The following is a 23,865-nucleotide window of genomic DNA, read 5'->3' on the forward strand; positions in this document are numbered from 1 at the left end:
CCCCCCCCAAGAGACTCCGGTTTGATGGTAATATGTATATATTACTTGTCAAAAATTATTATTTTTTTAAAGAAGTTTCTTATGCTGCATTATTTAATAATACTAAGACTGCATTATTTAAATATATATTTATATTATTATAATTAAATTATAATATAATTTAATATTATATAAATTATATATTATTTATTATTATAATATATATTATAATGATTATCAATGTTGTGCTGTTTATTTATTCTTGTAGAAAGTAATCATTGATGAGTGAGAACCAAATCAGCATATTAGAATGATTTCTGAAGGAACATGTGACACTAAAGTCTAGGTAAATAGAAAACAGTTATTTTAAACTGTAATCGTTTTTACTGTATTTTTGCTTTGATGAGCAAAAGAGACTTGACTATATATCTAAACAGTGAATCAAGTTAAGAAACAGATTTGTAGTTTGTACTCACAGTACAAATTACAAATCGAGCACACTGCATCGTGGGAGACAGTATGCAGAAAGTGTTCCAGATGTTATGCGTACAGAAAATCTGCATAGTAACTACTGCAGAAACAGTGAGAGAAGTATGGTGGTAGTATTCTGTTCTGAGTATAGACAGTGGGTGTGTGAGTGTGTACTCTCACCTCCAGGCAGTTCTGCAGGTCCACAGCTCTCTCTCTCTGGGTCAATATCTGACACCCATAGCGTGTGAACGCATGACTTCCAAAGGCCGTAATGTGCCATCTCACACGTCTGGTTGTTCCTGAAGTGTTTTGGCTGGGATAGCTCCACCCAGAACTCTGTGCCCATGCCAAGCACTGTCAGAGTCACGCCTATGAGAGCGACGAAAAATGCCAGCTTGATCTTGCCTTCCTGGCTGTCACTCATTCGAGGGGGCCTCGACCGTTTACCTGAACGCCCGCTCTTACTGCCAACTCCACCTAAAGCTGCCATACCCGCTCTCCCGTCCTCATCCTGCTGCAAAAAAAAGTTGGACCACATGGCAGCCGCAATGCTTGGAGATGAGTGGCGAAACTCCCAGAGGCAAAGTCAAGAAAGGGGACAAACAAATAACTAAAGCAAAAAACAGGAAACTAGAGACATTAGTCTGGAGTTAGGCGGACGGACGGACGGATAATGAGAACGCAGAGAGGTGTATTAATAGAAAGCTCAAAAAGGAACAGGAAATGATAGTGAATTACAATGTTCTGTGATTTAAAAGGAATCCAGCGTGCAAGAAATTCATGCGACAGGGGGTCATTTCTGAAGAGCGCAGAGTGGGAATGAACTGACTTCTACAAACAAGAGAAGGTTTGATAAGAAACTAGACAGGAATAATGGGTAGATGGGAAAGAACCACTTGATGAGAGACACGACACTGGATTGAAGCCTTATAGAGCCGTGAAAAGACGACACATTCCTCTTTTTGATGAACCTGCAGAAAAAAAGAAAAAAAAAAAGACTAGAATTCAAAACACATAGTACATAAATAGTAGCAGAAAGACTGAAGGATAAAGTTATCAGAAATCTACAATTGATCTTTTTCCTTTAGTCACTAAATATTTAGTTAAAAAACAATAATTTGCCAATGGGATACAGAAAAACTATTCAAGATGCTTGCTACTTCTAATTAGCAATTGTAATTTTAATTCAATTCTATGGTTTTAATTTAATTCGAACACTACAAGGATGAATTTGTTAGCATTAGGCCATACATTAGTTATCATGAATTAACAAAAACAGCCACTTCTAACAGCAATTATTAATTTTCAATGTTAATTCAAAAATATTATTTTATTGTAATTTCATGTTCATTCATGACACAAGCCTGAAAAATTAAACCTTTTAATTTAGAAGTAAAATTAGAATTGAACTAGTTTTTAAAAGGTCTAAATAAATTATTTATAAGTCTTGTTTTTAGAGTATAGATCTTGAAAACTGTTTTTTTTTTTTTATTCCATTGATATTTTATACCTGAAAACAAGACCGTTTCAATACAATTTTATTTTATTTCTCTTTAAGGTCATAACTAATCCAGTTATTAGTGGCACAGAGAACAGCCTTTGAGGGATAGTCCACCCAAATATGAAAAAGTTGTCAATTTACCCTAAAGTTGTTCCAAACCTGTACGAGTTTCTTTTATCAGAGATCTACAATCAGTTGACGGTCCCCATTGACTTCCACAGTATGGAAAAATTACTACGGAAATCAATGGGGACCAGCAACTGTTTGGTTACCAACATTCTTCAAAATATCTTTTTCAGAAGAAGAAAGAATTCGTACAGGTTTGAAAAAGCTTGAGGAGAAAATAATGGCATCTTTTGCATTTTTTGGTGAATTACCCCTTTAACACTTTGAAAACAAAATTATACCTTTGTCCTCTGTTGAGTAAACAAACAGGCAGTAAGCTTACAGAGAAGGTTAATACAGGTCACGATTAGGTCACATTGTCTAAGAATTAGCTATGCCAGATGCGACTCCAAGATATCAACACATACCCGCATAACTCGGCCAACTTTAGCCCAGCCTGTTTGATCTGTGCCATTTTAAGGCCTCATAAATACCCGAGCATTACGTGTACAGAGAACTATTAGATCTATGGACAGAGAGTTTCAAGGTGTGCGGCGTTCTACTACTCTAAAAAAAGATGCGAGAGCAGGAAGAGTTTAACGTGGACTGAACAGACTGAGGGATGAAACACAAGGTTGTTGAGAATGGAGGCGAAAAGAAGAGCCAGGTGGAGCAATAGGTGTTAATTTATGTGTGACAGGCAAACCGAAAGAGGGTCTAAAGTCGTTATCACTGTACCCGTACAGGGAGGGAGTACTACAAGACAAGGCTCATTGAGGCCAATCACCCACACAGGGGCAATAAGAACACAACAAGGCTAGAAACAAGCATGTGGCCCATAGCCAAAATGATAGCATGATACACTCACAAACATGCCACACATATGTTCTTGAATTAGCTCAAATTCGCTCTATATTTCTTTAGTAAAATATAGTACAAACAAATAATTATTGTTATTAAATACATTTTAATATTAAATAAAAAAATTAATTATATTTTATTTTTTCCTTGAACATTCTAGACACTATTCTACATATTTTGAAGTTTATTTTTGAATTAAGTTTGCCCCATTGGCAAATAGTTAAAGTATACACTACCATTCAGAAGTCTGAGGTCAGTATATTCAACTTTAAGTCAATACACAAGTAAAAAAACTGATAATGTGTGACTACACATGATATAAAAGTAGATATTAAGTAAAGGTTTTTGGGGCCATATTATGTGTCATTTGAGATATAACACACTATCAAAACACTAAACACGATATGGAAATGTAACACACAGGCTATAATTAACCCACTAAGATCATCTCCACCACAGCTCTTTATATTACCACAACTCTGTCAAAACTTTCTTCAAAACCATTACGCTTCTATAATATCCACTATAATTTGCAATTTGTTGCCTCAAAAGGAAAACATCTGCACCCATAGCAAGGGGCTCACATCTCAGTCAAGAGACCGTTTTGGCAGTCAGAATGGAAGAAACCAATTACCGTTTTAAAGCAACTGGGCTTCAGCCCCACATTTGCACATTAGGTCTACTATATAGTATCCAGAAACAATGTATAAACATTTCTCAGCAAAATAAATGACATCCACGTAACTGCCTAAATGTTTGTAGAGTATCAAATAGCAAGAAAAAAGCAAACAAAGTCTTGACACATCAAGTCACATATTTAACAGGTATCTGCTACAATAAAAACTGAATTATGAATGCATTTTAATACGCAAAATCAATTACAACCATAGCAGTCTGCAGATAATACGTTTATACTTCTATCAATACATCCATGCACCCATATTTTAATAAACTGCACAACATAAACCTATTAAATGAAATTTAAGGCTTGTGTCACAGATTTTTATTAAACTATGACAGTATGCACGTGTGCAGCAAGTGCATTGAATAGCCATCAAGCTTTAGCAACAGTGAGAGCAATCGAATCCTGACCTGTTCTGTGTGGGTGCAGATCTGATGACTAGATACATGAAACTCAGCTGAGAGAGGAGGAGAAGGAGGGACGTAAAGAGAGCGAGAGAGAAAAAGAGAGAGGGACAGAAAAAAGAAGGGTGGAGAAAACTGGGACTGGGGCTCATTAAATCAAGTAGTAGAGACTATGTATGACAGTATGAATGTATGACAGCTTAATCACCAAGCAGAAGGTTCAGGCAAGAGTATTTATCTGCGCATGGACAGGTCTGACATTTTCCAGTTTATGTCAGTGTGAGTTTTGCATGTCTGTGGGAAAGTAAATCGAGTGTATGTCAGCTGATCCACGGATGTTTGTTTGTGTGTGTGTGTGTGTGTGTGTATGGGCAAGGCTTCTATTTTGGACAAGCACCTGTTAATGACATTAAGAGCTTGGGAGTTACAGTTGCAAAGACAGAAAAGAGAGAGAGGACTAACACAATATGGGGCATTATCAGTGGGTGGAAAATAATGAAGCCAGAAAGATGCTCACTAATTAACCAACAGAACATGTGCCTCCATCCGTTAGTAGATGTTCATTCACAGTCGTTCCATAAATCAATAGAAAACATTTGTTGTCTATATGATCAGAATTTCTGTCTCTCCAAAGTTATAAGAACTATTTCATTGAACTTTAACAAAGAAAAATATAAAAGCATACTATTCATTTACAAACTAAATGCATTTACATCTTTCAAAGACTTGGCACCATGAACAACACATTCTACATTGTTGCAAACTGCTGATTCGCCACCATGATAATGTTTCCAAGCTGGCTAACATAGATGAGGTGGTGTCAAATTTGCAAAAACAGAGAACTAGTCAGTATGTTTTGTACAATATGCCTTTACTTTCAAGCAAAAGTGTTTAATTAATTGGCTTACATTGTAGCTGAATAATTTCCAGGTGAAAACGTTGGAAAAAATAAAATTAAATCTAATATAGTGCTAAAGATTAAAACTGATCATTCTTTTGCGGCAGGGCACATAAAAATCTGAATTGCTGGTCCGACTGGACCAGAAGTTGAAAAAACCTTACTATTGAGCTCTGCTTGTCAACAAATTTTCCTGGCACTCTAAAAAATATTGGTCAGTTTGGAATTCATTTTCAGACATTTTTTTGCATAACATGCATCAGGTAGTCTGTAGCTGTCGGTAGACTCAGAGACCATTTTTATCTAACCAGTAACTTTCTTCTTAATAAAAATAAATTTATATCCATGGACTCATGCCAAACAGCTAAATGCAATTTTGTTATATTCTATTAAAATTAACCACCTGATAAACGACTCTTTTCCCAGTCTTTGCAGAGGACTTTATTCAGTTTAATCTACTGGTTTTGTGAAGCACATTAAACTCCTCAATCTCTATTTCTCAGCATTTCCAGTCAACTTATAGAAACACATGAATATCAGCAATCAACATATTTCTGATATTTTTGTCCTTTCTTTTCTTTAACCAAAAAAAAACCCCCCAACCCACTCTAAAAACAGACTGACTACTGACTGACCCATTGCTCATAATACTCAGATACCGTATTGGAACTACACTACTTGAAGTGAGCAGTGCCTGTTAGCACTATCTGCTGGCAGAATACAGATGCAGTGTGTATCAAGTCAATTCAAACGCATTGAGTTTATTTCACCAGAAGTTTCTCTGGTCTTCATACATAAACGCATTGTATTAAATCAACTCAGCGAAGTTGATTAGTTCAAATTAGTTTTTAAAAAACAGCAGTGGACAGTTAGATACAGAATGTATAAAAAGAAAAAAATAAATAAATAGGAGTATCTTTTTCACTGTGTATAAATTTGGTTAGATCGGGCCAGGAAAATAGGGTTCACGAAAAACAGTTCAACTATTATAAAAGAAGGGAGCGATAGCAGGAAAAAGACAGAGGAGGATGGGGAAAATAGAGGACAGTATAGACGTAATTGGTAATATTCACCCTCTACAAGATTCACCTGTAGCGGCTTTACCTCATACATGTATGGTGTCAAAAGATGACCTGGAAACTCCTCTGGCTTTTTAACCTCTACACTTTTACACAGGAAACCTCATTCACAGCCTAAATATAAAACCATATCCAAATAACAAAGACTTCTCTCCTGAAATACCCCCTCTCACCTTCTTGTTTGAGTGTAACATTCATTTCTGTAGTTGTCATCATTTCTCTTTCCTCACTTGCTCCTTTACATCCTCCTCACACTCCTATCTGACCAGTGTGTGAGCTGTACAGATGATAGAGCAGGAATTTAACATTGAGATAAAGTGACATGTAAATTCACTATGGGCCAAAATTAAGCTGGAAGTTTAGTGGCATGTCTAACTGAATCCTTTTCTGTAGATAATGACATGGTACGGTCCATTTTCCCATCTTAAAGCTTTGCACATACTTCAACGTTGTTGCCATCATAAAAAAAAAACATGACAAATGATTGGTTCGCTACATTCTAACCAATCACAAGTCATGCTTTTAGTCTGCCAGAATTTAAAAAGCTCACACTCTCTCGGACCTCATAAATCTACAAAATAAGGGGCTTTCGAGAGATTCAAATCACACCATCTGCATCTCTCCGAGTCTCTCTCGCTCTGGATTCTGTCCTGCCTCTACCAGAAGTTACGGCGGTGGTAGGCATCAGGGTCGCAGTATTTAGTCACCACCACTCTGTTGGCGAATTTCCTTCCCGTTAAGCCTTGCATTGCCTTCTGGGAGTCAAACACTGACATGAACTCCACGAAGATCTAAGACAAAGAAAAAAAAAAGACCATAAATAACTGTTTCAAATGGTCACGTTGAAATGTGACAATGTACAAGCAGTTTTTAAACCTTTCCAGTGCCAGGAACTTCCACGCCATCAACGGGACGTGGGATCTCGATGCTCTTGACCTGGCCATATTTGGAGCACTCCTCTCTGACGTCTTCCACGATCTCCTCATACTCGTCATCATCCAGCAGCTCCTCTGGAGCCACCATGTTCATCAGACACAATACTTCTGTGGGAATGCCGCCCATCTGAGTCACCGAGCTGTTCATGAGACCTGGAACTTGAAGGGTAACTGGTGTCTGGTTTATACCCGTCTTCAGAGGAAAGCAGGGAAGAGGGTGAGAAACAGAAGATAAGGTCTACATGGCCTACATCCAGTAAATAAACTATACACTATTCACACTTTTCCCTCACCAGTGTGGTGTTCTTGGAGCCGACGCTTGCTCTCTGGACCAGGAGTTTCTTGTCACCCAGCTGCATCCCGTTTAGCCCTGCGATGGCCTGTGATAGTAAACAGTGTGTGCCTTGGAGAGGTTAGCATGGGTGTCAACCAACAGCTCTGACATTGCCTTTAGCTCATGCCATGATAAATTCTAGCTAAATATTTGTTTCTCATAGATTTACGGATAAAGCCAATATTAAACAGTACATGTAATAAACATAAAACAACGAAGCCAACAGTACATGCAGCCAAATGTGTTATTTGCTGAGCATTTACTGGCTGATTATGAAGGTGTAAAGCTTTGCGTTGTCATCACCTGGTCACTGATATTGACATCAACATATTCACAGAAGGCATAGCCCTTAGAGAGGCCTGTTGCGCTGTCTTTCACCAAATTAAAGGCCTTCAGAGGGCCAAACGATGTCAGCAATTCCTTGACCTGTGGAACAGAGAAAAATCACTATGTAAAACTTTACAAATATAAACACACGCACCATTCAAAAAGTCATGCATTAAATTGATCCAAAGTCACAGTAAAGACTAGGAAAAAAACATTTCAAACAAAATCTTTTGAATGTTCTATTTATTAAACAGTTCTGAAGACCAATTTCTGAAAGACCATGTAATACTCGAGACTAGGGATGTAACGATTCACTCAACTCACGATTCGATTCACGATTCGATTCGATTCACGATTATTATATATTTTTTTTACAAAATTAGATTTAAGACAAATTATAAATTAAATGTGTCCTTTTATTATTGCTTGGACAAAATGCTGCAAAGATGCTGCATACATGCAACATGAGCAGTTTTTAAACTAAATTAGATTGTATAGTTTCGAAATTTGAAGCAAAAACAGAATGGTTTGACTTCAGTTTTGTGAAACTAAATAAAAATATCTGCATGAAACAGCAGAGCTGAATGAGATGCAGATTCACTCTCTGCCAGCAGGTGGCGCTTAAACCGTTTCCTGGTTTCCGCTGTAAACAAAGCAGCGCTGAACTTATGAGCTTTAATATGCATTATACAGAGGCAAGATGAAAAGAAAAAATACCATCTAAACTTTTCTAAAGACAGTAAGTTCTCCTCAGACATACATTCATATAAACTCCTACACCTAAATGAATCGCGATTTGTTTAGCATCTCAACCGATTTGAATCGTCACATATTTGAATCGATTTTCAACCGGCTCGCAGTTAATCGTTACATCCCTACTCGAGACTAGAAAAGCTGCTGAAAATTCAGCTTTGCTGTCACAGGAATAAATTACATTTTAAAATTATAGAATGCAGCTCTTTTATACTGTAATAATATTTCACAATATTACTGTTTTTACTGTATTTTGGCCAAATAAATATACATCGGTGAGCATTTGTGAACAAGTGACTTGTTGCTTTTTAATCATAAATGAAACGTATACAGTGGGGTGCTTGAAAATTTGAGAACTCTGTTTAGAATTTTCTGTTTCTGCATAAATATGACCCAAAAGATCATCAGAATTTCGCGCAAAGTTGACAAAAAGAACCCAATCAAACAATTCAGAAAAAATATATACTTGGTAATTTATTTTTTCCTGAAAATGATCCAATATAACAGATATGTGAGTGGCAAAAGTATGTGAATCTCTATAATTAGCATATAATTTGAAGGCGAAATTAGAGTCAATCTGTTCAGAGGTGTTTTTAATCAACGGGATGAATGGCAGGTGTCAGTGCGTGCCCTGTTTTAATTAAAGAACAGGGATCTATCAAAGTCTGATCATGTTTGTGGAAGTGAATTATGGCAGCCAGGAACAAAGGAGATCTCTAAGGACCTCAGAAAAAGAGTTGATGTTGATCATCAGGCTGGAAAACCATCTCTAAAGAGCTTGGACTCCACAAATCCACAGTCAGACAGATTGTGGAGGAAAATCAAGACCATTGTTACCCTCCCCTGGAGTGGTTGGCCAACAAAGATCGCTCCAAAGCAAGAAGTGTAATAGTCCATGAAGATGCAAAGGACCCCAGGGTAGCTTCTAAGTAACTAAAGGCTTTTCTCACATTGGCTAATGTTAATGTCCATGAGTCCACCATCAGGAGAACACTAAACAAGCATGTTGTGCATGACAGAGTTGCAAGAAGAAAGCCACTGCTCTCCAAAAAGAAGACTGCTGCCCCTCTGCAGTTTGCTAAAGATCATGTGGACAAACCAGAGGACCTGGAGAAAGGTTTAATGGATGGATGAGACGAATAGAAATTTTGGGTTTAAATGAGAAATGTTGTTTGGTGAAAGGAAAACACTGCATTCCAGCATAAGAAACTTTTCCCATCTGAAAAACATGGTGGTGGTGGTAGTATCATGGTTTGGGCCTGTTTGGCTGCATCTGGGCCAAGACGGCTTGCCATCATTGATGGAACAATGAATTCTGAATTATACCAGCAAATTCTAAAGGAAAATGTCAGGACATCTATCTGACAACTGCGTCTCAAGAGAAAGTGGGCCATGAAGCAATACAATGACCCCAAGCACACAAGTCGTTCTACCAAAGAATGGTTAAAGAAGAACAAAGTTAATGTTTTGGAAAGGCTGAGTCAAAGTCCGAACCTTAATCCAATTGAAATGTTGTGGAAGTATCTGAAGCAAGCAGTTCACAGGACATTACAGAATTTAAATTGTTCTGTACTGAGGAATGGGCTAAAATTCTTTCAAACTGTTGTGAAGGACTGATCAGCAGTTGCAAGAAATGTTTAGCTGCAGTTATTGCTGCAAAAGGGGGTCACACCAGATATTGAAAGCAAAGATTCAAATACTTTTACCACTCACAGATGTGCAACACTGGATAATTTTTTTCAATAAATAAATAAATGACAAAGTATATACAATATATTTTTGGCTCATTTGTCTGATTGTATTTTTTTTGTCTTATTTCAAAATCTGATGATTCTGGTCATATTTATATAGAAATATAGAAAAATCACAAACTTTCAAGCACCACTGTATATGCATTTTTCATATTGACAAAAGGGAGCTTAGAATCATAGAAGCAACTGTTCTGTGGAGCATGAAAAGGTTTTGTATTTCATTTTGTAAAGCATAAAATGTAAAAAGACTGGCAGATCTGATTCTGAAAGCGCTGCCCAATCGAGGGATAACTCGGCGTCCCTTCAATGAGCGGACTGTCAGTGACTGGAACACAATGCCATTTTAACACAAACCTGGTCATCGTTGAGGTAATTTGGCAGACCGCCAATGAAGAGTTTATGGGCCGAATCAGGCACCACCGTGGAGACGACGCCTACAGAGAAAGAACCAGAGTGTGACCAACAATGATCGAAATTAAATCAATAACTACTAAACTTTTGAATGAAAAGAACAAAACATTGCGCGTACAAGAATTGGGGGAGCAAAAGAGAGACGTGCCTGGGACATAGACACTGGGATTCTCACTCATGCCTGGCAGAGGCTGGTAGTCGTGTGGTCGACGAATCTTTAAACTCTGTCCCTGGAAAATTATGCCATCAAATGCCATGGCCTGTGTCGTTTCATCCACCGAACGAAACTGTATTGCCAAGCATAAAAATAACATTATTAGGCTCCCAGAATTTCCTGAAGCTTTTATGTGAGGATCTACAAAATTTGCTCTACCACTCTGAATGAAGACTGACCTCCAAAAAGGCAAAATTCTTGTCCTGGTTGATCTGAACAGCAAGGACTGGGTTACCTGGGGCCTGAGTCAGGCCACCCAAACGCATCTGAGCATTGAAGAAGTCCATCATAGACTCCTATTAAAAAAAAACGATTTCAGAATGCAATGCTATTAATCAAACTTGTGTAAGAAAAAAAGCTAAGCATTAAACAAAATTAATCAGTTGTACTCCAGTTTATGGATGACAGCCCAAATTATACTGGATTCATGAATTTCATAATAAGTGATAAGATAATCACATACTACTGAATGTCAACAATAAAAATGAATCTTACCTCTGTGATGCCAAATGGGATGTTGCCGACATAAAGTCGCCGGGCCTGTCGAGTCATCTGACTGCCCACAACAGGAACAGGTGTTGGGGTCACAGCCAGACCCTCAGGGGTCATTGTGGGTAGCAGAGCAGTGGCTGGGATCTGACCAGCAGCTGAAGTCAAAGAGAGGTTCATGAGTATGTTAGACATATGTTGGGCATATGAACACAACCGTTAAGGAAACCACATTGCGATATTACAAATTTAAAGGGGTCATATGATGCGATTTCAAGTTTTCCTTTCTCTTTGGAGTGTTACAAGCTGATTGTGCATAGATAAGATCCCTGAAGTTGCAAAGACTAAAGTCTCAAAACCAAAGAGATATTCTTTATCAAAGTTAAGACTCTGCCACGCCCCCCTAAAACGGCTCGTTCTAACACGCCCCCACATATCTACCTCACTATGTGGAAATATTTGCATAATGCTGCCGTGTGTGTGTGTGAGAGAGAGAGCGAGAGAGAGCGCGAGAGAGAGCGAGCGAGCGAGAGAGAGAGAGAGGGTCACATCACAGTGGAGTCAGCTGTCTTAACCGTGGCTTGTGTACTGCAAACATATACCAGCTTCATCACTGTCTGTCACGCGACTGTTCCCCTTTCGGGCTCTGTCTTTACATTTATTTTGAAAGCTGACGCTCGCGATTATGGTAAGGGGCGTTACATTTCCGACGAGTGCTTGCAGTGTTCGGCCAATCACAATGCACTGGGTCAGCTGACCAATCAGAGCAGACTGCGCTTGTCGGAAGGAGGGACTTTGTAGAAAACGAAGCATTTGAGAGAGGCGGGGCATAGAGGACCTACAATAATGTACAGTATTTGAAAAATAATGTGTTTTTTTTAACATTAAAGCATGTCAACATATTCTGTTACACCAAATACACAAAATAATGATCTTTAAAACAGCATCATATGACCCCTTTAAAATATTTTTAAATTACATTTCTCGCGTTAAGGCAAAGATGACTTTTCAGCACCATTACTCCAGTCTTCATTGTCACAACATGATACTTTAGAAATCATTCTAATGTGCAGATTTGGTGCTCAAGAAACATTTCTTATTATTCTCATCAAAAACACTTGCTGCTTAATATTTTTCTGGAAACTATCATACATTTGTTCAGGATCCTTTGATGAATAGTAGAGTAAAAAAAAAAGAGGCCATTTATATGTACTAGAAATTTTTTATAACATTATAGATCTATTCACTGTCACTTACTCTATTCACTTACTCAATTTAATGCATCTCCTTGTTGAACAAAATTAATCATTTAAAAAAAATAGGCTAAAACAGAGTTAAAACTCTTGTTTTAGCCCAGTGATTAGTTGACAGGAGAGCAGGTGGCTGTTCATTGTTGTCTAGGGGGCATCAAGATGGATCACACGAGAGATATAGCTCAAGAGCAGATGTAAACGGAGTCAAAACAGGAATGAACGGAAAACAGACTCTTACCCTGCATGGCTTTGTACTGCATGGGTGTGATGTGTTCAAATCCAGGAGGAGGAACATCCCAATATTTTATCACTTTAATCTTTTTCTTCTCACGGTGTGGAGAGTGACTGCCAATGGAGACAGAGAGATCAACAATGAAGGTCTTTGAAAATATACAGGCTTTCATAAAGCTTTCAGTGAATGTCCCTAAGGATTTGAGTTTTTCCAATTTTACCTGCATCTGGGTCTGCGGTCCTTGCTGTCTCCATGACGATCTCGGCTGCCTCCTCTCCTTTCTCTGTCTTGGTCCCGGCTCTTTCTTTTCCTGTCCCGGTCTCTGCTGCGACTTCTCGAGCCACTGCGCCGGTGGTGCTTGTTCTCCTTGTCTCTGTCCGCTGCACAGCACAAAACATTCAACATGTTCATTCAAATTGCCATCTGCTTACTGATGCTCATATAGACACCAATGCCACAAATAAAGCTTTTTTGAAATATATTTACGGGCTGAACAATTCTTCAAAATATCTTTAACTGTGTTCTGCAGAAGTCAGTCAGTCATACAGGTTTGGAAGAATATTTGGGTAAGTTAATGATGACAGGCTTTTCATTTGGGAGAACTGTCACTTTAACTAAATAAACCTAGACCTGATTATTATGAATTTATCAAATGTTTAATTACAGATATGTAAACATGAATAAATAGCATTTTATTCATCACATGCAAGTTTTAACACTGAACCCAGAACATATTTATGCATGCATGCATTATATAAACATTATTTTTAAGCTGCTTATCTTTGCAGAACCCCAAAGATTTGCAATGCATTTAAGACTTAACATCACTGCATCTGTCTGGTGTGCATCTGTGCAATGTGATGCAGACCCTCCTTCAGGCTGCAGGCACGTCCAGCTCCACCAGGAGAAGAGATTTCCTCACTGACAACTACCACATCAGCTCTAACACTTGACCATACCCTCATTCTCTTCGCAGTTAACCTTTTATTCCTCACCTTGCTTGTTTTCGGTCAGCTGTCTCTCAAACTCGTCAAAATCTGACATTTTCCAGCAGCTCCAACACGCCGACTGAGAGTGAAGCGGGCTAGCTAGCCGCTAGCAATTCAATGGCTGCTATTATCTCGCAAACAAAAAAAATAAAGTTCACACCAAGCGTGAAGTAATTAAGAAACTACAGTTTTTGTAAGGCAAAAACGCGACCCTGAGGAAGCAAAGCACAGTTTAATGAAAGCAGCTGGAGTCGAGCTGATGTCTTCCAGAAGCGCTCAGTAACGTTACATACAAAGACTAGCATGAGGAAAGCGTGCTTTCAAAGACACCGAGAGTAAACACACACGCACCGGATGATGTACTGGAATAAACGACTGCTCTGCTAGTGGAAGAGCTCGTGTATTCCTCAAAACTACCGAAATACGTAAAGCACAGCCTCTATTTTCCACAAAATCTCTGTGAAACGCCAAGGCCGTGAGAGTGCGCCCACTAAGGTCAGTGGCCACTCCCAACCACTTCCGGGGCAACTTTACAATTTTAAGCTATTAAAATATATGATTATATTATAAAGGGTATTTATTACAGCTGCTGATTTCAGGAATGTGTATATGCATTTAAAATCATAACATATAAATACACATGTTCTTTACAAACAAATACGGAATAAACTAGGCTGTATTGCTTTGTATCTGCCTGTGTCCCCTAATGGCAGGGGATTTTGATTCAGTCTAGAGGCTCGATTCTTTTGAATCCGTTCATGAAAATTTTTTGTTCAAATTCAGTGATCCTCTCTGTGGGTTGCATCGAGAGTGTGCTTGACAGGTGTTTTTGTGGGTGAACCAGTGAATCATTTACTCAACCGATGCATCATTCATTCAGTTCGTTCACAAACGAGATGACTCAGAACACCGACTCGTTCAGTGAAGGGGGCGTATTCGTTCAGCAGGTCCAACCAATTAAATGTTCCTTTACATCCCTTACTCGAATGTTATTGGCTCTTGCTATAATCAGTATTTGAATGCAGCGAGTGAAAATGATTGTTCATTTAAATCAAAGAATAATAATGATGAAATAAATAATAGAAACAGGATTAAACAAACGAATTTGATAGTTAAATAAATAAATAAATAAATAGGTGAACACACAAGCTGGGTTTTTTGGCATGGGAGCTGAACACGCAGCAGCCAGAAATACAGCTTGGGTGAACCCGAAATAAAATTAACAATAAAATAAAATAAAATATGAATAGAGACGGGACTATCATCCATGTATAAATATAAACAGTTGGTGGCGGTATGTGCCTAAGGTGTGGAATACGCCAAAAATTCCAAAGAAGAAGATTTGTTCATTTAAAAGATTCGTTCAAAATCATCATGACCGAAACGCCACTAGTGGGCGCTTATCTGGAGGTTTGTGCAATGTTACAGTGAGCGAATTGTGCTGCCTTGTTGTAATAATCAAGGATATCTATCTATCTATATATATATATCAAGGGTACACGTAGATATTAAGATATACATTTGTGCTGTAACGAGTCGTCTTCTCTGCATTTTATGTGCTGCTGTTTTTTATGTTATTCATGATTCTGTTGGTGTTATACACGGCTTACTCATTACCATATAAACTTCACTAGAGTTTAACAACAGTTTTACCAATAAGAGCAGTGGGTGGACACTTTAAAGCACATACACACGGGTAACGGTGACCTGGTTAGTCTTCACTTGATCTTTGCGGTCTGCGACTCCCCCATATTGCTCTGCAAACAGTAAGTACTGCTCGTTGGCCTCTGAATACCATTTAACTCTTTTATCAGCGCAGTATGACAGTTGCAATCTGTGTGTAAGTGGGAAAGATTCAATGTATTATTAATATGCAGGGCATTAGAGCACTGCCTATGTACTTTCACTATTGTTACAAGGACAGTGGCTCGAAACCCAATTGGCAGCGTTTTTAGACATTGTAGTATTTATTTTCATTAAACATTTTCTTTTAATTTCATTTAGGTGGCACAGTCAGACACTCATTACAGTTTAGTCACACACAAAAAAAGTATTACTGCAGTAGCTCTTAACATTTTTGCTTTCATTGCCAATAAACTTAATAAGTACTGCTGGTACTTACATGTGTTGTGATAAAACAAAATGTTGTACAACTTTATTTTTAGTGTTTTATTATTTCATTTAAGATTATGTAAATATAACTAAACTGAAATCATTTTAAAACTTATTTGGGCCACATGGAAGTTTTCTGAGGCCCTCTAATGGGCCCCGGCCCCCTGGTAGAGAATCAACACCTTCATAGGAAATTAATAGGGCGTACAAAAAATACAGAGCCATTTTTTGGGATACAATCTACAAATCTTCCACAATGAAGTAGTCTTTGATCATGTCTAAATATATTTCATGCAAACTGTAATGCAGGTAATTATGTACCATGAAAATATTATTGAAACAAAACATCATACATTAATTCGAATAGAATAATGGTATTCTTATTATGTTAAGTTGGTTTTGACCACTAAGGATCATATCTGTTAAGTGAGGAATATCAGAAGAATATCCATTTAAGTTTTATTAATATGGCATCTTTTTTTTTTGACATGTGGCCAAGTATGGTAACCCATACTTGGAATTAGTGCTCTGCATTTATCCCATCCTAAGTGCACACACATCGCAGTGAACACACACAAACACACCGTGAACACACACCCGGAGCAGTGGGCAGCCATTTTTGCTGCAGGGCCCAGGGAGCAGTTGGGGGTTCGGTACCTTGCTCAAGGGCACCTCAGTCGTGGTATTGAAGGTGGGAGAGAGCGCTGTACGTTCCCCCCCCCCACCCACAATCCCTGCCGGTACGAGACTCGAACCCGCAACCTTTGGTTTACGAGTCTGACTCTAACCATTAGGCCACGACTTTTAATATTAACATATTAATTATTTTTCACTTCCAGGCATGTCGAATCTTAAGCATACCTCAGATTTTAACCGAGCAATACCCTAAAGGTTTGGGTCCCACTGTTCCTGAGCTGGGGGCCGAGGGCTTGAAGCCTCATACAAAGACCAGTTTCTCCATGCTGACGGAGAGTGTGGAGAGCTCACTCAAAAGCCTGGGAGACCCTCAGCAGGTCATATTATGTGGCATTGAGGCTCAAGCGTCCATTGCGGTAACATCACATGGCTGTTTAAACTGGTGCAATGGCACTTTTTTACTATCAGCCACACCTTTATCTCCTGATCGTGATCTTTAAGGTTCTTATTCTGCTGTAGTGCACAACCTATGATCTCCTGGAGCGAGGCATGGAGGTTCATATCGTAGCAGATGCCGTCTCTTCTCGAAGGTATAATAATAATTTAGTTTAAAATATACAAAATTGAAACCTGTTGTGATATAATGTATCTTGGTGTTTTGTGATAAAGTATGAAAAATTGTCTTTAAATCATTGCAAATACAAGACTTTTACATACCTTATCTTGACTCACACCCACATCTTTTCAAACACAAACTCAGGTCAATTGATGGATGGCATCTATAAGCTTTTTTCTAAAGGTCTATAGAAACAGGAGGAATTTTACAGTGTTTGCTTACAGATATATGTTTATTTGTTGAGGTGGTTGTGTAGAATCTGCTGTGTCCTATGGGACAATGATTCTCAGGCCAGGGTTTTCTATACATATTTGTCTGTCATTTTCAGTCAGACAGATCGTCTTTTTGCACTGTCACGACTGAAGCAGAGTGGGGTGTTTCTCACCACTACAGAGGTAGTTTTATTACAACTAGTGCAGGATGCCAAGCACCCCAACTTTAAAGAGGTACCTGTTGACCTGTGTGTCAGTCATATTGTAACTCTTTTAAACCTAAAATGCATTCTTTCATTATCTCATGGCACACTAAATCCATCAGATTTTTTTTCTTGTATGTGCATTAAGATATACACACACAATTTATATATTATTTTATATATTATTAATTTATATGTAAATTTTCTTATTTTTTATTCAAGAAATGTAAAATGGAAATATATACAGTTTAAATTTCTTGAATTAAAAAAAAAAATATTTAAATTTAGGATCTTTTACATTTAAGAATGTTACATTTTAATGCATATTTAACACAAAGCTGACAGAAGGAATATAACACAAATGTTGCTTTGGCCACTTTTATGTTTATTTATTTTGACATTTTTAAGTTTGACAGCACTAATTCCTTTTTTTTCTTGTTAAGAAAAGAGCTTGGATATTTTATGAAACATCTCTTTTTGTGTTCAGCTAAAGAAAAAAAAAAGATGGGTTTTTGACTTTTGGGATAAGCTATCGCTTATTATAAGACCTTGAGGAAATCATATGATTCAGCAAGGGTTTTCTTAGCCCTGATTGAAGGTTTGTTTGTGTCTGTATGAGGAGCTGCTGAGGTGGTTGGGATTTTGTAGTGATTAAGTCTGCATTCAGCTATTGTTGTGTTCATGTTCTGACCTGTCCTCCTTCATTTTTTGCACACAGATCCAGAAGCTCTTGGCTCACCCCTCCCCTGATACAGGCCTGCTGGCCTTCTACAGCTCTCTGTAGGGCCAGTCACACACCACACCCTGCAGACATAATTACATCAATTACTAGAAATCAGCACAAACCGCTTTCTGAACCTGTTAAGAGTCATCTGAGCTCTGAGTATTTGTGTGTTCTAATAAAATAACATCCAAAGAAACACGGATATTTGAAATTTGAAAATGTTTCAAATGGTTCTACAAATCTGAGTTTTTGGTAACGCTTTTGGTTCTGCATGTTAACATTAGTTAATACGTTATCTAACTATGAGCAATACATTTGTTACAGAATGTATTCATCTTTGTTAATGTTAGTTAATACAAAAATAACTTTCCATTGCTAGTTAGTGTTAGCTAAGGTCCGTTATATAATATTAACAAATACAACTTTAGATTTTTATAATGTATTAGTAAAGTTACAATTAACCAGTGTTGTGGGTAACGCATTACAAGTAACGCGAGTTACGTAATCAGATTACTTTTTTCAAGTAACTACACTCTTAGAAGAAACGGTTCTATATAGAACCTTAAAAGGTTCTATCAGGCGCTTCATATATGGAACCCCTAAAAGGTTCCATATAGAACCCTTTTCAAGGGTTCAATCAAAAGAACCCTTTAGGGTTCTTTGTAGCCTGGAAAAAGGTTTTATAAAGAACCCTTTAGGGGTTCCCATCATGGGATTATTCTTTGGATTGAATTTTTGTTTTATTTTAATGACATTTTAAGACTTAAACAGCCCATATAGCTACTTTATCACTAAAAAAACTGAAATAAGCATAACACATCAAGGTGTTGTGTGATCATTTAAGACACTTTTATTAGCATTTACAATGACAAGCAATATATAACACAGCAATTCATAGTGCAACAGTTACAGGGATTAACATAAATCCATTTTTCTTTATTTATTCATACTTATTTATTATTTTTACTTCTCTAAAATAGCACTCTCCATTTTAGAAATAGTTTTTTCAGCCCCCTCCACCTTACTCACCCATCCAACATGTCAGTCACAAATATATGTTGATTGCTAAAATTCTTATTTTTTTGCATGTTTGTCACATTTTAATGTTTCAGATCATCAAACAAATTTAAATATTAGTCAAAGATAACACAAGTAAACACAACATGCAGTTTTTAAATGAAGGTTTTTATTATTAAGGGAAAACAAAATCCAAAACTACATGGCCCTGTGTGAAGAAGTGTTTGCCCCCCTGTTAAAACTGTGGTTTATCACACCGGAGTTCAATTTCTCTAGCCACACCCAGGCCTGATTACTGCCACACCTGTTCGCAATCAAGAAATCTCTTAAATAGGACCTACCTGGCAAAATGAAGTAGACCAAAAGAGCTTCAAAAGCTAGACATCATGCCGAGATCCAAAGAAATTCAGAAACAAATGAGAAAGAAAGTAATTGAGAACACTCTTAGAAGAAAAGGTTCTATATAGAACCTTAAAAGGTTCTATCAGGCGCTTCATATATGGAACCCCTAAAAGGTTCCATATAGAACCCTTTTTAAGGGTTCAATCAAAAGAACCCTTTAGGGTTCTTTGTAGCCTGGAAAAAGGTTTTATAAAGAACCCTTTAGGGGTTCCCATCATGAGATTATTCTTTGGATTTCATTTGTTTTATTTTAATTAAATTTTAAGACTTAAACAGCCCATATAGCTACTTTATCACTAAAAAAACTGAAATAAGCATAACACATCAAGGTGTTGTGTGATCATTTAAGACACTTTTATTAGCATTTACAATGACAAGCAATATAAAACACAGCAATTCATAGTGCAACAGTTACAGGGATTAACATAAATCCATTTTTCTTTATTTATTCATACTTTTTTATTATTTTTACCTCTCTAAAATAGCACTCTCCATTTTAGAAATAGTTTTTTCAACCCCCTCAACCTTACTCACCCATCCAACATGTCAGACACAAAAAAAGTCAGAGAAACATTTATTAGACCTATGGAGAGTACAGTACAACAGGAAAAAGAAAGGAATCTCTCACAATTAAATCAAATCTTAAAACTTACTTGAATTAGAGAGGAGTGTGGTGTTTTCATCTGAATGTAGATGACCAAACAAGTAATGCTGCACTCCATAGTCCAGACCTGCAGTGACAGTACAAAATATTTATTTATCAATCAATCATAAGAGCATGATAAAATGTGGAAAACAGAAGAAAAAAATATATCGATAACTTCAGATTAGCTGCGTTTCCCAAAGTTGGTACTGTGAGGAAAAATAAATAATGTACCTTTTGTGTTATTGTTTTGCAGCAAGTCAGTCATGTTTCCTCTGACTTCCACTTTTCAGCACTCTGATAAGGTGGTGGTAAAACTTTAAAAGTGCTCTCTGAGATAGATGAACATCTACAACAACCAAATACAGTGTGTTTAGAATAATATACAATTACTTCAGCAAAACAAATAATTATATTTGACTATACTGCAAACACCAAATATTCAGTTATTCACAGAAAAAAAATCTCCATCAGCTTCTCTCTTTGTTCTTCTTGGTTTGAATTCATGTTTATAACGGCTGTCGGCTGTCCTTTTCCTATAACGTTACATATAGGTCCAATACAATCTACAGGGCAAAAAAATATTAGATATAACATGAACTCTCACCAGCATTATTGATCAATTCACAAATTTTATCAAGATACTTTAGGGATTCATGTTAAAAATGACAAACCTCCCGGAGGAGAATTGCGCAGGCCTGGACAACGCGATAAACCACCTTTCTTCTTTTTAGCTTCTTGAAATAAACGTGTAACGTTAGGCTAACTAAAAATGACAAGGGTTTAGGTAAAAGTAATTGAAATAAGCTGAAATTAATTAATTAATTAATTTTCTCACTTACCAAAGTAATCGTCGTTCTCCCGAGCGCTGAGCGCAGTCAGCGCACCGTAACCGTTGAAGTTTAAACAGAGGCGCTGGCGCGCTTATTAGTGATCACTCTCGCGAGAGGCGCGCGACTGAAATGCGGCGCTGGGACAAAACTGATCAACGCATAAATACACGTTCAAGTTGTTTGCCGTTTATGTCAAATATAATTGTATGCATCTGTTTGGAGGGATGAGTTATAAGAATAGCCTTTTAGAATCTAAATGAAACACTGAAACTCCCAGCTTTAAGTGTGTGTTTAATACGCATTTGTTTTAATGACAATATGACAAAATGACAACAGTGGTTCTCAAATGTTTCAGATGGCAGAATTAAAGCAAAAATCAGAGAAGTACCAATGATCTCAAAACAACTACCTGCAGTTTTCAATAGCGCAAAAAAAATAAAATTTAGTCTATTCCAATCTATGCCAAAAAAGCCAGTCTATAAATGTGCCAAATTGCTTTTTTTACTGAAATACTGACATTTTTTTACTTTTATTTTTTTACTGAAATAACTAATTAATTAGCTAATGAACCTTAGATTGTTTCCTAGCTAAAACAAATTAGACTAAACCCCTACATACTCACATAAATGTCAGTGTTCAATAATGTTACACTCTTAAAAAAAAGGGTTCTTTGGGGTTCTATATAGAACCCTAGGGTTCTTTACTCAACTCCAAAGAACCCTTTATGCCAAAAAGGTTCTATATAAGGAGAAAGAACCCTTTTTGGCAAAAAAGGGTTCTTTGGGCTACCATGCTTTATGTATGTTTACACATTAGGCTATTTAAAATTATTATACTACATTGTATTTGTGTTTTTATTTCAATTTTACGTTGACACACCTTTATTCCGAAGAAATAAACTTAAAATTTACGTCTGCACTTTCAAGATTAATAGAAACTAATTGCCACGTGATCCTGTACACTGAAAAAATGCCTAACATCTAAATTAACTGGTTTTACTTAAGTCTACTATCACTGAATCAAACTATTAATTTATACCAACAAACTGATCAGGTAGAAATACATGTGTACTAGCAGTGTATAGCAATCTGGACAGTTTTATCTATTTATTAATAGGTACACGCTATAGTCTGCTATTTAATCAGCACACTAACATGATTGCAAGTTAGTTATCATGCCATGCAAGATGCCGTAAGTCTTGCATGGCATGATAACTAACTTGCAATCATGTTAGTGTGCTGATTAAATAGCAGACTATAGCGTGTACCTATTAATAAATAGATCAAACTGTCCGGATTGCTATACACTGCTAGTACACATGTATTTCTACCCGATCAGTTTGTTGGTATAAATTAATAGTTTGATTCAGTGATAGTAGACTTAAGTAAAACCAGTTAATGTAGATGTTAGGCATTTTTTTCAGTGTACAGGAACACGTGGCAATTATTTTCTATTAAACTTGAAAGTGCAGACGTAAATTGTACGTTTATTTTCTTCGGAATAAAGGTGCGTCAAAGTAAAATTGAAATAAAAACACAATGTAGTATAATTTTGTGCCAAAAAGGCTTCTTTCTCCTTATATAGAACCTTTTTGGCATAAAGGGTTCTTTGGAGTTGAGTAAAGAACCCTAGGGTTCTATATAGAACCCTTTTTTTTAAGAGTGTAGTAAAGTATCGCATTACCTTTTTAATTTACAAGAAAATATCTGAGTTACTTTTTCAAAAAAGTAACGCCAGTTACTTTGTTTTCCCATTTATTAATAATTGTGCTTCATTGTTTTTTTTATTGCTGAAGAGTGTTTCTTCTCCTGCGTTCTACTGTACAGACGTGAATTTACTTTTCCTTCAGCCTGAGGTTTATTCATTACACTTTTTGGTGTGAAAGGGCTTTTATATTTGCTATAAATAGAACTTCTTATATTAAAAACAATCAAGCCCTGCTCATATTTAAAAAGTAACGCGAAAGTAACGACAAATTAATGTAACGCATTACTTTCCATAAAAAGTAACTACGTAACGCAATTAGTTACTTTTTTAGGGAGTAACGCAATATTGTAATGCATTACTTTTAAAAGTAACTTTCCCCAACACTGCAATTAACATTAACTATGATGTAAATGTAAATGCTATAGAAGTATTTTTCATTGTGAGTTCATGTTAACTAATGTTAACAAATGAAAACTCACTTTAAAATGTTATCACATTTATTAATCAAGCTTCATTTTAATTTGATTATATTATTTTTCATTATTATTTTATGTTTGATCATAAAGAGTTAACCATGTATATTTTAACATACAACTTTAATGTGTGTTATATGTATAATGAAAAAAGTAAATGGGTCCTTTATTGTTAACTTACAAGTAAAGTGATATTAATGCATAAAACCTTACTGTAAAGCATTACCATATGATTGTATTCGGTACATTCATCTTTATGAAATAAGAATAACGCTTAAGCCTCTTGATTATGCATATGGTGTTGATATGTGTGATAGCCTACGTAACGTTTGTTATTTTTTCCTCACTGCTTCATTACTTGTGTGTAAAGTGTGAAATCAACCAGGATGCAAAGATCACTGTGTCATAGGACCAAGAAAATCCGAATGGAAATTATTACAGCGGGTTCCCGCCTGGTGCTCCACTCCTCTCCTATTTCAGCATAGAAACAGGAACTTACTCAACAGTAAAACACTACAAGTGCAGCCATGAGAGGAGGAGAGAACGACAGAGAGGAGGAGAAACACACCGACTTCTCAAATGTCGAACGGAGGGTGGAGTGTGTGACGTTCAGCGCAGG

The 23,865-nt window shown here is 36.9% G+C and overlaps 3 protein-coding genes across 6 annotated transcripts in view; 1 reads left to right on the forward strand and 2 right to left on the reverse strand.

Moving 5' to 3' along the window:
• The window catches only part of LOC107692568 (voltage-dependent calcium channel gamma-6 subunit-like), a 12,660-nt gene extending 8,109 nt beyond the window's left edge, over nt 1-4,551 (reverse strand). For both annotated transcript variants that reach the window (XM_016491668.1, XM_016491667.1), the window contains exons 1-2: nt 4,010-4,551; nt 631-1,421 (exon numbers count right to left, since the gene is read on the reverse strand). In XM_016491668.1, the coding sequence (XP_016347154.1) occupies nt 631-988 (358 nt within the window). In that variant the 5' untranslated portion in view covers nt 989-1,421; nt 4,010-4,551. The remainder of the gene's footprint in view (nt 1-630; nt 1,422-4,009) is intronic.
• An 82-nt stretch (nt 4,552-4,633) lies between these two features.
• On the reverse strand, nt 4,634-14,169 carry LOC107692567 (splicing factor U2AF 65 kDa subunit-like). 3 transcript variants are annotated; one of them, XM_016491664.1, is made up of 12 exons: nt 13,675-14,169; nt 12,900-13,059; nt 12,686-12,792; nt 11,201-11,352; nt 10,885-11,001; nt 10,610-10,778; nt 10,435-10,514; nt 7,553-7,675; nt 7,209-7,295; nt 6,857-7,108; nt 6,590-6,771; nt 4,634-6,257 (listed from the first exon to the last, which is right to left on the reverse strand). In XM_016491664.1, the coding sequence occupies exons 1-11, from the start codon at nt 13,721-13,723 to the stop codon at nt 6,637-6,639; spliced, it is 1,431 nt and encodes a 476-aa protein (XP_016347150.1). In that variant the 5' UTR covers nt 13,724-14,169; the 3' UTR covers nt 4,634-6,257; nt 6,590-6,636. The 3 variants fall into 3 exon arrangements, with proteins under 3 accessions (XP_016347150.1, XP_016347152.1, XP_016347149.1); XM_016491666.1 differs by having other exon boundaries at nt 4,634-6,771; nt 10,640-10,778; XM_016491663.1 differs by having other exon boundaries at nt 4,634-6,771.
• An 873-nt stretch (nt 14,170-15,042) lies between these two features.
• LOC107692577 (isochorismatase domain-containing protein 2-like) lies at nt 15,043-18,302 on the forward strand. The gene is made up of 5 exons (XM_016491681.1): nt 15,043-15,078; nt 16,620-16,832; nt 16,936-17,006; nt 17,361-17,478; nt 18,166-18,302. Exons 1-5 carry the CDS (start codon nt 15,043-15,045, stop codon nt 18,229-18,231), a joined length of 504 nt encoding a protein of 167 aa, XP_016347167.1. The 3' UTR covers nt 18,232-18,302.
• The last annotated feature ends 5,563 nt before the right edge of the window (nt 18,303-23,865 follow it).

Source organism: Sinocyclocheilus anshuiensis, unplaced genomic scaffold (assembly GCF_001515605.1).
Source record: "Sinocyclocheilus anshuiensis isolate Anshui unplaced genomic scaffold, SAMN03320099.WGS_v1.1 scaffold831, whole genome shotgun sequence".
NCBI lineage: Eukaryota > Metazoa > Chordata > Actinopteri > Cypriniformes > Cyprinidae > Sinocyclocheilus > Sinocyclocheilus anshuiensis.